This window comes from Mastomys coucha, unplaced genomic scaffold (genome assembly GCF_008632895.1).
Source record: "Mastomys coucha isolate ucsf_1 unplaced genomic scaffold, UCSF_Mcou_1 pScaffold7, whole genome shotgun sequence".
Lineage (NCBI taxonomy): Eukaryota > Metazoa > Chordata > Mammalia > Rodentia > Muridae > Mastomys > Mastomys coucha.
The window spans coordinates 42,832,600-42,847,328 of NW_022196913.1; the positions used below are offsets into that span (position 1 = coordinate 42,832,600).

At 43.4% G+C, this 14,729-nt stretch overlaps 1 protein-coding gene across 1 annotated transcript in view; it reads left to right on the forward strand.

The window, feature by feature from the left end:
- Bmp6 (bone morphogenetic protein 6) overlaps window positions 1-14,729 on the forward strand; it is a 157,812-nt gene that overhangs the window by 113,920 nt on the left and 29,163 nt on the right. Inside the window, exon 2 of the mRNA XM_031359693.1 lies at window positions 12,326-12,518. Coding sequence (XP_031215553.1) covers window positions 12,326-12,518 — 193 coding nt within the window. The remainder of the gene's footprint in view (window positions 1-12,325; window positions 12,519-14,729) is intronic.

The window sequence follows — 14,729 nt, forward strand, 5'->3', positions numbered from 1 at the left end:
AAAAAAAAAAAACAGTGGAAAACAGAAAGGACACAGAGCAGCCAAGAGATGAGGAATGTTAGAACCTCCATCATTCATCCAGCTGTCAATCTTGAAGGAGACAGTAGAGAAAATGAAGCCCAAGCATGATGCTAAGATAATAGAATATTCGAGAAGCAATAGGAAACTAGGATCTGCAGATGTATAAGTCGCTGTGTAGACCAAGGGAGCTAAGGGAAAAGCACAGTGGAAGCAAACTTAGTGAGAACCAAAGCTGGGAGGAGTCTCTGCACAAACCAGGTCGGAAAAGAGAAATTGCTCATGTGATGCCGTGAGTCCAGGCTCAGCCTCCGCCCCGTTTCCCTAAGGACACGCTGTCCACTATCACTCTGCTGTGGAGGGGGAGGTGTGGGAGAGTGTCTGCTTTTCTTCTTAGGCTGTTCTAGCTGTTTTGACCCAACATGTGATTTTTTTTTTTAATCACTTGTAAAAAAAATGCATACTGCACACATTGAGTTTTCCTAAATGTGTCCTGGTTGCTTTATCTAGTCCTTGTAAGTAGGCAAAAAGTGTAGTTATTTGATATTAATGGTACCCTGAGATTTCCTGATGCACATTTGTTAAATGCCAAATGTGTTCCTTAGTGGGAGCTAAGATCTACCTATTTCCTACTGAGACGCAAGAGTTGAATCATGTTCCCAACCTAAAATGATATTAGTATCTATATTTGGGTGTGAAGATAGAAAAACTTGAGAGCTGCAAAATTTATTTACTCAGGGTTTTTTTTTTAAAAAAAAACTCATTTATTTACTTAGAGTAATTTATTTATATATAAAATTTATTTACTTTGAGTGGTCTTAAAATGATTTTTTAGTGATTAGAGACTTGGCGGTGTGGTATGTATAGCTCACTCACTAGTGTGCTTGCCTGTGTGCAGGAGGCTCTGCGTCCCACTCCTAGCAGTGCACAAACTGGGTACAGTAGTGCACACCTATGGTCCTAACACTTAGGAGGAAAAGACAGAACTCACCTACTTCTCAGAGCTCTGGCAGAAATTCAAGGTAATCCTCTGGTATTTTATATCTTTGAGGCCAACCTGGGCTACATCATATCCTATCTCAAAATAACTATAACAGTAATGATGGAAATAACAAATGACTTGGGGTGCCTTCACTATTTGTGACAGTATGTACATACTAAATGTTCAAAGCCATGTGTGCCCTCTCTCACACACTCTCTCTCTCTCTTTCTCTCTCTCTCACATACACACACATACTCATTCTCTCTCTTTCATGCATATATACTAAACTAGTCTTAACAATACATTAGAACAGAAGGATAGCCCAAGGAAGGTCTTTTGTGGCAGTAGAGATATATATACCTGTGTGTTGGTGGTAGACATGTGATTCTGTGCATATGGTCGCTGTTGTAGAATTGCATACACACACCCCTAAGTAAATAGTATAGGTACTGTGATATTGTAATAGGTATAGCCTGGCCAGTGTGACACTTTACCAGTAAGATGTCTTTACTGGGTCAACGCTGGCTGAAGGGACCCCTCTACTAATTTTGTAACCTCAAGCCCCAAGTCAAGTAATCACCTAAAATGAAAACTTAAAATCCTCCCACTTTTTTTTTAACACTAAGTTTATCTATGAATACCATGTCTTATTGAAATACCCTAGCTCAAAAAACAAACAACACAAAACCAAAAACCAACCCAAAGTAGGCAGTCAGCTTCTGAGGCATGACACCTAAAATTGTCATCTGGCCTTCCTGTACATGCACATTGGCACCTACACACACACACACACACACACACACACACACACACACACACAAAATCAGGCATGTACACACAAACCTTCCCTCAAAAACTTCTACAGTGAAATAGTCTACACATGATCTGCCAGAGCTCTGAGAAGTAGGTGAGTTCTTAAGAAGAGAGGGTTCTACCCTGGCAGAACCCAGGAGCATACTGTAAGAGGCGTCACCAGGCCTCTCATGCACACAACTGCACACATTCCAAGTGAACGTGGGTGTGGTGGGCTACACTGGTGACCCCGGTACTCAGTGAACAGAAGCAGAGGTGTCACTAGCTTGAGCTTGAGGCTAGCCTACGCTATACGTTAAATGTGTGGCATGTCTCTCAGTCCCCAGTCATAGGTCTGACTTAGCCCCCAACACAGCATTGAAAGTGAGAGTCATCTTCTCCATGATTTGAAAGGCTGTGCTTCTCACATTGCTATTCATGTTCTTAGCTCTTTTTTCTCTTCTTCTTAAACCTAGGCTAATGGAGTTCTTCTTACATCTGGGTAACTAGCTTTAAAAAATGACGTGAGATAAAACAACCCGTTGAAAAGGAAGAACTCAACTGGGACCCTAATTCCATTAAGCCAAATATAGAAGGATTGTTTTTTGAAAAACTTGAGAAAACTTGATGGATTAGTTATCCTAGGAGAGAGTAAAAAGGTTTTAATTTAGCTGGGTATGATCCTGCGATAGATACAGTGTCTATATTTAGTAGGTTATTTTTATTGTGGTAAAAATATACATAGCCTTAAATTCACCATTTTAAAATATGTATCTTTTTAAATTTTTTTTATGTGTTTAAGTGTTTGCCTGCATGTATGTTATGTACAACCTATGTGTGGTTGGTATCTGCAGAGGACAGCATCAGTTCCCTGGGAACTGGAATTAACAGGTGGTTATGAACTGCTTTGTGGTGCCAGGAACCAGAACCAGGTTCTCTGTAAGAGCAGGAAACACTTTTAACTACTGAGCCATCTCTCCGGCTCCATAGTTTAAAAGCTTTTGGGTATGCAGTTCTATGGAATCAAATATATTCATGTTACTCCATCATCATCCCCAGGACATTTTCATCTTCCAAACTAGAACTCTATTCATTAACCATGAATCCCCCGTTTCCCTTTGCTCAGCTTCTGGCAACAGCATTCTCCTTCTGTTTCTGACTTTGACCTAAGAGATCATATAAATGTAACTGTACACCGTGTACCCATTAGTGTCTGGCTTATTTCACTTAGCACAATGCCTCAAGATTCATCTATACTATAGCACATGTGAGAACATTCTTCCCCCTTTAAGGCTGGAGAATATTTTATTGTGGTTGCCTATTGTGTTTTGTACATTGGCAGACACTTGCCTGGCTCCTGGCTTTGGACTGTTAGAAACAGCACTTCTATGCCATGGCTGTAACATATCCACAGCGAGAATGGCTGGTTCTGTGGTAAGTTCACAATGAACATGTTGATTGCCATACAGCATTCTTCATAGCTGCCATACCGTCTTACATTCTAACCAGTAACAAATAAAAGCTCATTTTCTCCACATCTATGCCAGCCCTTGTGCCAGCCCTGTTTTTAACAGATCTGTTCACGGTAAGGGTGGAGAAGAGAGGTGGACTGGTCAACATCATTCACCAACTCTTGTAAGGAAGTGCCATGTTTTTAATAGACCCATCTGAGGTAAGGGTGAGGAAGGAGAGATGAGACTAATCAATAGCACCCTCAGAATGCCCACCTGCAGGACCTGCAGCCTGTTCCCCAATTTGACAAGCAGCTGGGCATCTGCAGGTACCACTGCACACTCACTGTGGACATGCCTGTTCTTCATTCCCTAGTGTCTGCTCAGTTTCTGCCCAGCCTCTAAGAGAAAAAAAAAAAAGAAACTTGACTGGAAAAAGGGAAAAGTGAAAGCTATAAATGGCAGTGGTTTACACATGTATAGTAGAAGTGTTTGTTTCTACTAAGAGGCAAGTTGTGGTAGACATGCTGTTCATGATATGACATACTTAGGGCAGACGTGGGGATGGACCAGGCAGGGGTATAGTCATGCTGCTCACATTTAGGAATAGGTTGGTTCTTCCTTTCCCTGCCTCTACAAGCTGCATCATCATCCTTAAACCTGTCATCTCTGTCCTGAGGGTGATGATGGACCCTATATCGTGGCCCAAGATCCAGGGCCAGTCTGAAATCTAAACAGGTAGAATCTGAGGCAAACAGAGAGAGAAGGGTGCGTTTTGCAAGCCAAATTGCTTCCACTGAAAGGGCAGGATTCTGCTTTCCACTAGTGTCCTTTCTGTTTTACTTAGTGTTAAAACAAATACGCTGCTGTAGAGGTGGGGAGAGCGCTGAAAGAACGCAGATCGTTGTTTTGTTTCCACTGACCTTACAAAGGACAAACAGAAAGTAGGTGACCTCGTATAAGGTTATTACCGGTTAAAAAGAAAAGTTTGAACTGGTCCTTGAAGGAAAAATTCTAGGAATTATTGCCTTGGAGAGGCAGCGCTGTTTTACTAGAGGAGAATGTGATTTCACAAGTGCAGGATACGTCGTTCTGAAAGACAAAGCTAATTAATTGGCACTATCTAGAGGACTCAGCCGGGTCTGTTCAGAACTCACGAGGCTGAATTCTCAAATCACTGTCCCGGACTGTCTCAGCATTTACTGTGCATATTTGCATAATGCCCTTGGCTATGCTGAATGGTCTCTCACCTGATCTTAGGAAATGTTATCCCTTCTCAACTGATGCTGTAACTTGAGCATTCTGTCAACATCACACAAGAAAAACAAAGGTAAGCTGAGATTTCATGCCACAACCTAAGGAAGGGTTTATTTTGGCTCAAGGATTGAGGAAAAATACAGTCCTTCATGGCAGGGAAATCATGGTGGCAGGAATACAAGATAGGCCCATGGCAGTTGGAACCAGAAGCAACTGGGGACATGACATGCGCAGTTAGGAAGCAAAAAAATTAAACAGGAAGTCGGACAAGGCTAAGAAACGTAAAAGTCCAACCACAGGGGTCCGCTTCCTCCAGCGAGACTCCACCTCTTAATCCAAAACAGTGTGGTCAGCTGGAGAGCATGTCTTTAAAACACATGAGCCCAAGGGGAGCATGAAGAACACTCAAACTGTACTATTGTTATATGCACACGGAGGCAGTAACCTGACTAAGTGTATCCATGTCATATGACCCCGTGAGCCAGCTTATGTAAAGACACTCTATGCACAATGGAATCAGAGAAATAGGGAGCTCCCAGCAAATGTCAGCAGTGATGGCTGCATATCCTGGGAGAAAGAGAGAAGGCAGGACAGCTCACACTAAGGAACGGGAGACGATCAGACGCCTTGGAAGGGGGAGAGGTTGGCTAAAAAATGCAGGCAATAGTCAATGGCCCTCGGGGTTATAGAGAATGTGAATCTCCTCTGAAGAGGATAAAAGAAAAGAATGTTCAGTGTTGTCTTAGAAGGGAAACTGTCCCCAGAAGGCAAGGGGTTGTAATTCACATTGTAATAAAGTAATGGCTTTCTTATTTCTAGGATCTTTATCTTTTTATGTCTGTGAGAATTTGCCAGATCCTTTACCATTTTTTTTCTTTTCTTTTTGTTCCTTTTTCAAGCTAAGCATTTAGTTCACATTGTGTGTGTACATATATGCACGCATGTGGGGGTATACATACATGTGCATGTGTATGGAGATCAGAGATCAGCCTTAGGTATCCACCCCATTGTTTCCCACCTCATTTTTTGAGGCAGGGGCTCCCACTGAACCTGGGACTCATCTATTTGGCTAAACAGGCTGGCCTAAAAGCTCCAGGAACCCTCTAGACTCCGTGTCCCATTCTATTCTCCCAAGGGCTGGGATTATATAGATATACCCTTAACATGTGGGTGATGGACTAAGTCCTCCTGCTTGCCCTCTGTCAACTGAGTCATCTCTCTCCATGCTGTTCTTGAATTTTTGATCCTGTAGACCTCTGGTTGTAGATCTGTACCACCTGCCTCTATCAGGATACTTCCTTACTCCTGGACATTGCCTCCTCATGTTGGACAGCCTCCAACCTTAAGGATTAAGGCCATCACCCACTCCCTAGTAGGATCAGATTTCCTTCCATCCGTCCTCCTCTCTTGGCCTCTTTCTATCTTCCTTTTCTTGAGTTAGTTTCCTGACACCGTAGTACAAATTTCTAAAAATGGAGTGGCCAAAACCAACAATGCCCTGTGGTTTTTAAGTTCATTGTAATGACTGTCTTCAGCAAGATGGTTCTTCCTCAAAGTTTCTTGTGTCAGTTTGTGGCTGTGGCTGGACTTATCCAAAGCCCCAGTGGACTGGATGGCCAAGATGGCTTCCTCAACTGGCCATGGTTACATGCCTATAACCCCAGTTCTGGTGGAGACAGGATTAATGATTCAAGACTAGCCTAGTCTACATGGTGAATTCAAGGCCAGCTTGGGCTGCATGAAAATGTGTTTCAAAAAACAAAACAAACAAAAACTTTAGCTGGAGAGATGACTCAGCAATTAAGAGAGCACTTGTTACTCTTTGCAAAGGACTCAGGTCAAAGCCACCTGTAACTTCCGTTCCAGGAAATATGACGCCCTCTTCTGGGCCCCTCTGGCACTACATGAACATTTTGCATATACATTAATATACTCTCTAAATAAATAAGTAAATAAATAAATGTGTGTGTGTGTGTGTGTGTGTGTGTATACACACATACATTTTTGAGACAAGGTTTCTGTGTGTAGTCCTGGCTCTCCTAGAATTTGCTTTGTAGACCATGTTGGCCTTGAATTCAGAGATCCACCTGCCTCTGCCTCCCAAGTTCTGGGAATAATTAAATAAATCTTTTTTAAAAACCTCAAAACTGATGGTTGAACAAGTGTGGGGCGGTTGGACAGTCGTCTTCCTTCCCTTCCCCTCCCCATCACCTCCTCCCCTCTCTTCTTCCATGCACTCTGCCCATGTCTGGTTTTCCTCTTAGCAGCAGACTTCAGTACATGATACTCCTTTCATGGTAACTGTCTTTCCCCTATAGGCATATGGGGAGCAAAGCTTGGAGTTTATTATAGCATGAGAAGTGCTTTCATTTCACAAGGTCTGCCATCCACAGTCAAAAGCAGGTTACACATTTAGCTGGGGATGGCTTGCTGGGAGTGATGGTACTCTACAAGGACTGGTTACCACACTTCCCATTTATTGAAAACCATGTCTGTGCCTCTACTTCTTGCAGCTGAAATATCTTACTTTCACGTATTTCATTTTATGTACATATTTTTTTTCTATTCATAGTAAGAGATATAAGAAATTCTTTGAAGAATCCTTACAATGCTCTCTAAAGAATGTTTTAAACCCCATTTTCATTTAGCTATATTAAAATTAAGTATCCTAACTATAAAAAGGACATGTGACTTTTTTAAAAAAAGAAAATCTGTTTGAGAAATCAGATTCGATCCATTTTAACCAGTAGTGATAACGTATCACCTTCAGAAGGCAGATCAGTTTTAGGGAAAGCTGATCTACCTTCTGTGTGGCCGGCCTTGAGTGAACTTCTCCTCAACAATCTTGCTTTTCATTCTCCAGCACTGATTAGCAGACCTGTCGCCGCTGTGAGGACATGCCACCATCTGCTTTCTGCCCAGACCTTATTTGACTCTAACAGAAGCCAAAACTTTTCCCTGAAAAAAAAAAGGGGCCAGGGACCTACCTATTAAGCCCACATGCTGCTCTTGCAGATGATCTAGGTATGACTTCCAATACTCTCACGGTGACTCACAACCATCTGGAGCTCTTCCTGGTCTCTTAGAGATAGTCAATGTCATTTCCAAATCTTCCCACCAGAATATTATTTTATTTGATTAAAAACATTAACTATTTTCATGCATATGGGTGTTTTGTCTGCATATATGTCTGTGCCATAGTTTCAGGGAAGGTCATGCCCTCTTCTGACCTCTGAGGACACCAGGCATGCGCATGGCGCACATACACACATGCAGGCAAAAAAATAAAAATTTTAAAAGTTTTTGAACTGAGAAAGGAAACAGCTCAAATCTAGAGGGTTGGTCATATAACTATATGGTAATTTTGAAAAACAAATCTTTATTAAAAACCTTGCAGACACAGGTCACCTAAGTTCTCTTTGTGTGAGGGGGTACCATTGAGCACTTCTGTTCTTCCTGAGAGTTATTGGGATAGTTTTGTGTGTTTGTTGTTTTGTGTTAAGATACCAATTCTCCAAAGCTTCTCTTGGGAGATGATAGAAAACAACACACAGAAGGAAATGGGAAGTTAGAGGTGGCAAATCGTTTGGCTTTAGTTTTCTTCCCACAAACCTTTACAAAAGCTGTTCTACAAGAGATGAATTTGTTCCTGAAACTTCTTGGGAATTATCATTAAGAGAACTAAGAAGCTTGGGTTCCTAGCCACATGTTGGGCAGCTCACAGAAGCCTATAACTTAAGCTCTAGAGGATCCAACGTTCTCTTCTTAATTCTGACGGCACCTTTACCCAAGTATATATACCCCTGTATAGATGCACATGTACACATATAACTAAAAATACAAATGAACTTCGTCAAACAAACAAAAAGGGTTGGGCACGGTGGTGCCTACTTGTGACCCCAGCATTCAGAAGTCAGAAGCATTAGCATTATTGCAAATGCTAGGCTAGCCTGGGCTACATGGCTAGACTGATCTCAAAGAAACAACAAAACAAACAGGCCCCACCCCAACCATGTCACCCCCCCCAGCCCCCCGCCTCTAGTCAGAAAAGAATGTGGGGTTTAGGCAGAAGTAAAGCCTCTGCCGTTTGCAATGGCTGTGAACTAAGTGTCTAGGGTTTGATACCATTTCTCTCACCCGGGAATGAATATAGACAGTTGAAAGCCAACTCCCCCCAAATAATAACCAGCAAGTAAAATTTCTTTTGCCTCTGCCTGCATGCAGAAAAAAAAAATGACATATACTCTTATTCTTTTCTGACTTTTTAAAAACATAACTGATAAAAGGGGCCTGTGCTGATGGAGTGCCACAGATCTCCTCTCTGCCCACTGGGGCAGAGGACACCCCCCACACACACACACACACACACGTACACACATCACATGCTCAGCAGGTCTTCTGTCAAGGCAGTGCAATCTGCTTGCTGGTCACTGTGCTACTCATCAGGTCTGGAAATCACATTCATCATACAGAATTGAACTTTTGGATCCTCTCGTTGGCTTTCTCCAAATCCCTTCCCAGGAGCTCTTTCCCCTGACCCCAGGAAACTACCGTTCTACTCTCTGCTTCTAGGAGTTTGACTTTCATAGATGCTGCCTCTGAATGAGATCACCTGGCTTTGTCTTTCTGTGCCTGGTTTGTGGTGCTTAGCACTATGCCCTCCAGGTGCATCTGGGACTATCTAGTGGCTTCCCCAGCTCCCCACCCCCTACTGCTGCATATTTCTATTCATTTTCCTGACCCTCTGGACTTCTCACTTGTCCCTTCCAATATCTGATCCTGCCCTCCCATATTCCCTCCCCTTCCTCTCTCCCTCTCAGGTCCCTCCCTCCACCTCCCCTGTGATTATTTTATTCCCCCTTCTAAGTAGGATTCAAGCATACACACTTTGCTCTTCCTTCTTGTTAACTTATATATGGTCTGTGAGTTGTATCGTGAGTATTCTAAGCTTTTGGCTGCATACCATGTCTGTTTTTTGTGATTGAGTTAGCTCACTCAGGATGATATTTTCTAGTTCCATCCATTTGCCTGCAAATTTCATGAAGTCATTGTTTTTGAATAGCTGAGTAGTACTCCATTGTGTACCACATTTTCTGTATCCATTCTTCTGTTGAGGGACGTCTGGGTTGTTTCCAGCTTCTGGCTATTATAAATAAGGCTGCTATGAACATAGTGGATCATGTGTCCTTCTTACATGTTGGGGCATTTTTTTGGGCTATATGCCCAGGAGTGGTATAGCTGGGTTTTTAGGTAGAACTATTTCCAACTTTCTGAAGAACTGCCAGATTGTTTTCCAAAGTGGTCTTACCAGCTTGCAATGCCACCAGCAATGGAGGAGTGTTCTTCTTTCTCCATATCCCTCCAGCATCTGCTGTCACTTGACTTTTTTACCTTAGCCATTCTGATTGGTGTGAGGTGGAATCTCAGGGTCTGTGTGTTGTAGATTGCAGAAAGTCATTTAGGTGTTTATATGCTTCATTGCCTTTATACATTCATCCACAGGAGGAGAACTAGATCCAGGTACTCTGTGTGTGTGTGTGTGTGTGTGTGTGTGTGTGTGTGTGTGTGTGGTTTGTCTGTATGTGTGTATGTGTTCATATGTGCCTATGTATGTATGAAGGTACATGTGTATATGGTCCATCCTTCAATTTTTTTTTTTTTTAATGTAAGCCATTTATAGCAAATAACACTGCTGTTGATTTTTTTTCATTCATTCCTTTTATCCTGTTTGGGTTCTGCTGTCAAATTTAAAATCATTCCAGCCGCTTCCTAGCACACAGAACCAGTCCCTACAGACTTCAGCCCTTGCTCCCATTGGGAGGGGACCATCTTCTGTGAGACTTCACTAGCCTGTCTCCTCAACAAAAGTTGATGCCAGATTCCAACAGGTAGTTCCAAACCCACGGTCACAAAATAAAAAGACATGAGTGTGGAAAAGGGACTCGTGCATATTCACATAGTGAGGGGGAATGAGGGAGGGAGGTGAAAGTAAGGATGCATCAGAGATGCGTATGGAAGTCTCAAATAAATTTAATGTTCTACAAATATTTCCACAGGACAACAAGCAAAGTGTGGAGGCCCCTGGAATTTCAAGGCAGGGCAGACGGCAAGGCATGGTCTGTCCTCCACTCATGCTATGGCTCCCAAGTTCAGCGCCGGGTGCCCCTTTTCATGTCAGCTACAGATGGTGTCACATAAACAAAACTGGGGAGGGAAAAGCCAATGGGGAGGAGAAGGCTAGAAGGGTGAGGAAGTCATTAGCATATGTTAATTATACATAATGATGGGTTTCATGATGACCTTTCATATATTCTGGTCATGTTATTCCCTCATTATCTTTTTGTCCGCTCTTGCTCCCACTACTTTCCTTCCTCTTTCCAGCTGTCCCTACATCCATGTCTTTTGACTGTCATCAGGGTTTCTTGATGATGTATGAGTGACAGGTTGTTTATAGGAGCATAGGTACCTCACCACAGAAGAGGGTGTCTCCTTTCTACCCTCTAACTGGTAAGTGTCTATAGATCCTTTGGGTAGTGTGTGTGTGTGTGTGTGTGTGTGTGTGTAAAAGTCTCTTCTCCTTCCATGACAGGATGTTCATGAGTCAAATCTTGTGTGGATCTTAGCTATCACAGTACAATGGTGTGCCATGCCCAAGAGACAGTGTTCTACGACATTCCACCCCATCTTGGGCTCTTATGTCCTGTCTTCTCCCGTGCTCCCTGAGTCTTGGAGGTGGCGATGGTCACAGATGTCTCACGTATCTTGGGCATTCAGTAGTCACTTATCACTAGATTAGGAGTAGACATGAGTCTCTGTAGGTCCCACTTTCTGCTATAAATAGAAGTTTCTCTTCCATAGCAGACGGTAGCACTGACCTATGGGAATAAGCATAAATATTTAGAAGGTAACTTGACAGACATCACATTTTTTAAATAATATTTTTATTAGTTATTTTATTTATTTACATTTCAAATGTTATTCCCCTTCCCCGTTTCCCCTCCGAAAACCCCCTCCTATCCCACTTCCCCTCTGCTTCTATGAGGGAGCTCCCCCACCCATCTACCCACTCCAGCCTCACCACCCTAGCATTCTTCTATGCTGGAGCATCAAGCCTTCACAGGACCAAGGGCCTCCCCTCCCACTAATGCCAGATAAGGCCATCCTCTGCTACGTATGCAACTGGAGCCATGGGTCCTTCCATATGTACTTTTTGGTTGGTGGTTTAGTCTCTGGGAGCTCTAAGGGGTCTGGTTGGTTAATATTGTTACAAAACCCTTATCACATGTTTTTGATTATTTGTTTTCTTTTATCTTGGTTTCCTCTTGATTCTCTATGCTCTGTAGGTAGAACATGTGGCATGTTCACCAATCAAGCTTCCCCATCTGGTTCTGGTGGGCAACTGATTGCAGCCAGAGTTACCTATATTGTTTTAGTGACCAGTAACTCTTAGGAAGGTTTAGCAGGTGGCGAGTTCTTCTTCCATATTCCATTCATTCTCAGATTTTTCTGCACAGTCCCTTTTTTTTTCCTCTGATGAGGAAAGCCGAAGCCAAGAGTCTTTAAGCAACTTGATCTCATGCCGATCATGTTCAGCCAACTGCTGAAACTACAGTATCTAAACGGAATGCAGTGCAAACATTTGGCTTCACTGGGGCAGAAGGGAGGGTTCCAGTCTCTACCTGCCAGATTCAGCTGCTTGGTCTCCCTAAGCCACCCGCTGGTAACTGGTAATCTGTGAAGTAAATCTGGGGAGCGGTCTTGAGATGAGCCCTTGGCACCTGGTCGAGTAACAATAGTTATCACTCTCTCTCATTTAATCCCATAGTGGAGTACGACAAGGAGTTCTCCCCACGCCAGCGACACCACAAGGAGTTCAAGTTCAACTTATCCCAGATTCCCGAGGGTGAGGCGGTGACGGCTGCTGAGTTCCGTGTCTACAAGGACTGTGTGGTGGGGAGTTTTAAAAACCAAACCTTTCTTATCAGCATTTACCAAGTCTTGCAGGAGCATCAGCACAGGTATGGAGGTTGGAGGAAGCTGAAGGGTGGGGCCACTCCTGCATCTCACTCTCTCCCCTCATGGGACCTCAAGTGTCTCTGGAGTGTGGTCTGGAGGCCAGGGGTGAACGGGAAGAGCTGGTGTTCTAAAGGGTAGTGTTTCATTGGCAGGATGTTTTGCTATTAAGTTGAATTTTCAAATTCTCATCTCATCTTGAGCAAGCCAGTCAACAGTACTTAGTAAGCATCTTTGATAACCAGTCAACTCTGATTTACTGGGGTCAACTGTTTCCTGTTATCATTTGGTCCCCAGTTTTGATGACGTGTGAGTGGCTAAATTAATATACACATTAAAATTATAGAATAGCACTTACAAGAGATTGTAAGTCAGGTGACTGCAAGGTATATATTTATGTATTTAATATACATGCCTGTTTGTCTTGGATAAGCATATAGAGACACTACCATTTGGATAGAGGGAATGGCAGATTGCTTTTTTTTCTGTATGTCTGTGTTATTATTATTTTCTAAAATGAGTTCAGAGTGATTTATAGGGAAAAAAAATCTCCATGAATGTTCATGGAGCCTCCTAGCAATAAAGACAAACTTCCCCAGCAGCTGTTGGAGCACAGCAAGGCGGAGGAGTAAGTAGTAAGCATTTAATTCAAATCTGTAGAAACGGGAAACCAATCAGGATGATTGTGTTGAGCAGGTGGGTGAGTCTGTTTAGCACACTACTCAATGAGAACAGAATATGAGAGGTGGAGGGGACAGGACCCAGGGTGCCACTTAAGCCACTGATAATGTCTACAGCGATTAGAAGGCAGATGCAAACATAATCGTGGAAGGTGAAGAATGCCCACGGGACCCCACATCCTTGAATCCAAAGATACTGAATTCAAAAGCAGGTTGCCATGTAGCTCAAGCTAGCCTCAGTCCTTCAGCCTCCGCCTTTTGAGTCCTGGGATTACATACAGCATACCCAGTATCTCCTTTGGTTTCAGAAACCAAATCTAACTGGCCTTGGAAAACTACTGACTTTCTAGGAGGTTCCAGTGCTTCCAGACTGACCTTAGTTTCTTCTGGATACATGGATCTGTGTGGAGGGCTGTGGCAAGCATGCCCGCCAAGATGATAAGAAACAGGAGCTAGCCCTGGGGAAAGGTTGCGTTAGCTGTGAAAGCACCACTGTCTGTCACTTGGGCACACCCTGGTCTGTCCCAGAGAAATTCCGCCCTAGGGAATTTCTATTATCTTCAAGAGGGAACTGAGGAAGAGTGTGTAGGTAGCTGTGGGACTGTAGGAGGGATCTGAGAGACAAAAGAATGGGCTCTCTGGGAGGAAGGGACCTACGAGGAGGGCTTAAGGAAGAGCTAGAGCAGGCAGCTCTGAGGAGGAAGAGGAATCTTGAGGAGGGATCTGAGAGCTTTGGGAGAAAAGATGTATAGTGTCTGTAAAGATGTGCCCATGCCCACATGGGCAGAGAGAGCTACCCAGATAGCTGTAGCAGAGCTGAGAATGCCCAGCTGGGCATCTTGGGAGGGCATTGCAGGCTCTGAGAGCCTGGAGACAAACTTGTGGACCAGGAAAGTAGCAGGGGGAGGGGAGAAACAGCTTAAGAATCAAACTCTAGAATTTAGAATCAAATTTGGTAGGTGGCAGAAGCCAGCAGAAACAAATGATCCATCCATACCTTAGGAGTCAGCTCAGCAGCTTGGTTCAGAGCTCCCTCGGATGGGAGCTCGTGTGTGGCACTTGTGGGCTTCAGCACCAGATGGATGGTAAAAAGAAATAAAAGGAGGGTGTGACTGCTTCTAGGTATGGGGTGGGGGGGAGGTTTACTATAGAGAAGAGGGAAAGCACAGCCAGAGGCAGACACATCTGGAATAGTCCAGAGTGAACATGGCCTGACTGAGCTGGACCAAGTGAAGAGGAGAGCCAGAGAGGAGCCACAGACCAAGAGATTGATGTAGCCAAAATGGCTGAGCTATATAGGAACAAAGGATGGGGAAGGGGGAGTCTAGTCCAGTACCTGGGCTGGAAATTTCCAGGTAAGGGAAGGAGTGTGCCAACCAGGGTCAACCTAGAACAGGTAAGCACTGAGAGATGCCGGAAGAGCCAAGCAACCAACATCAGCTTTGATATGTTTTTTTTTCATTTTACATTTTTTATTAGATATTTTCTTTATTTACATATCATATGATTTCTCCTTTCCCAGTTTCCCCTCCAAAA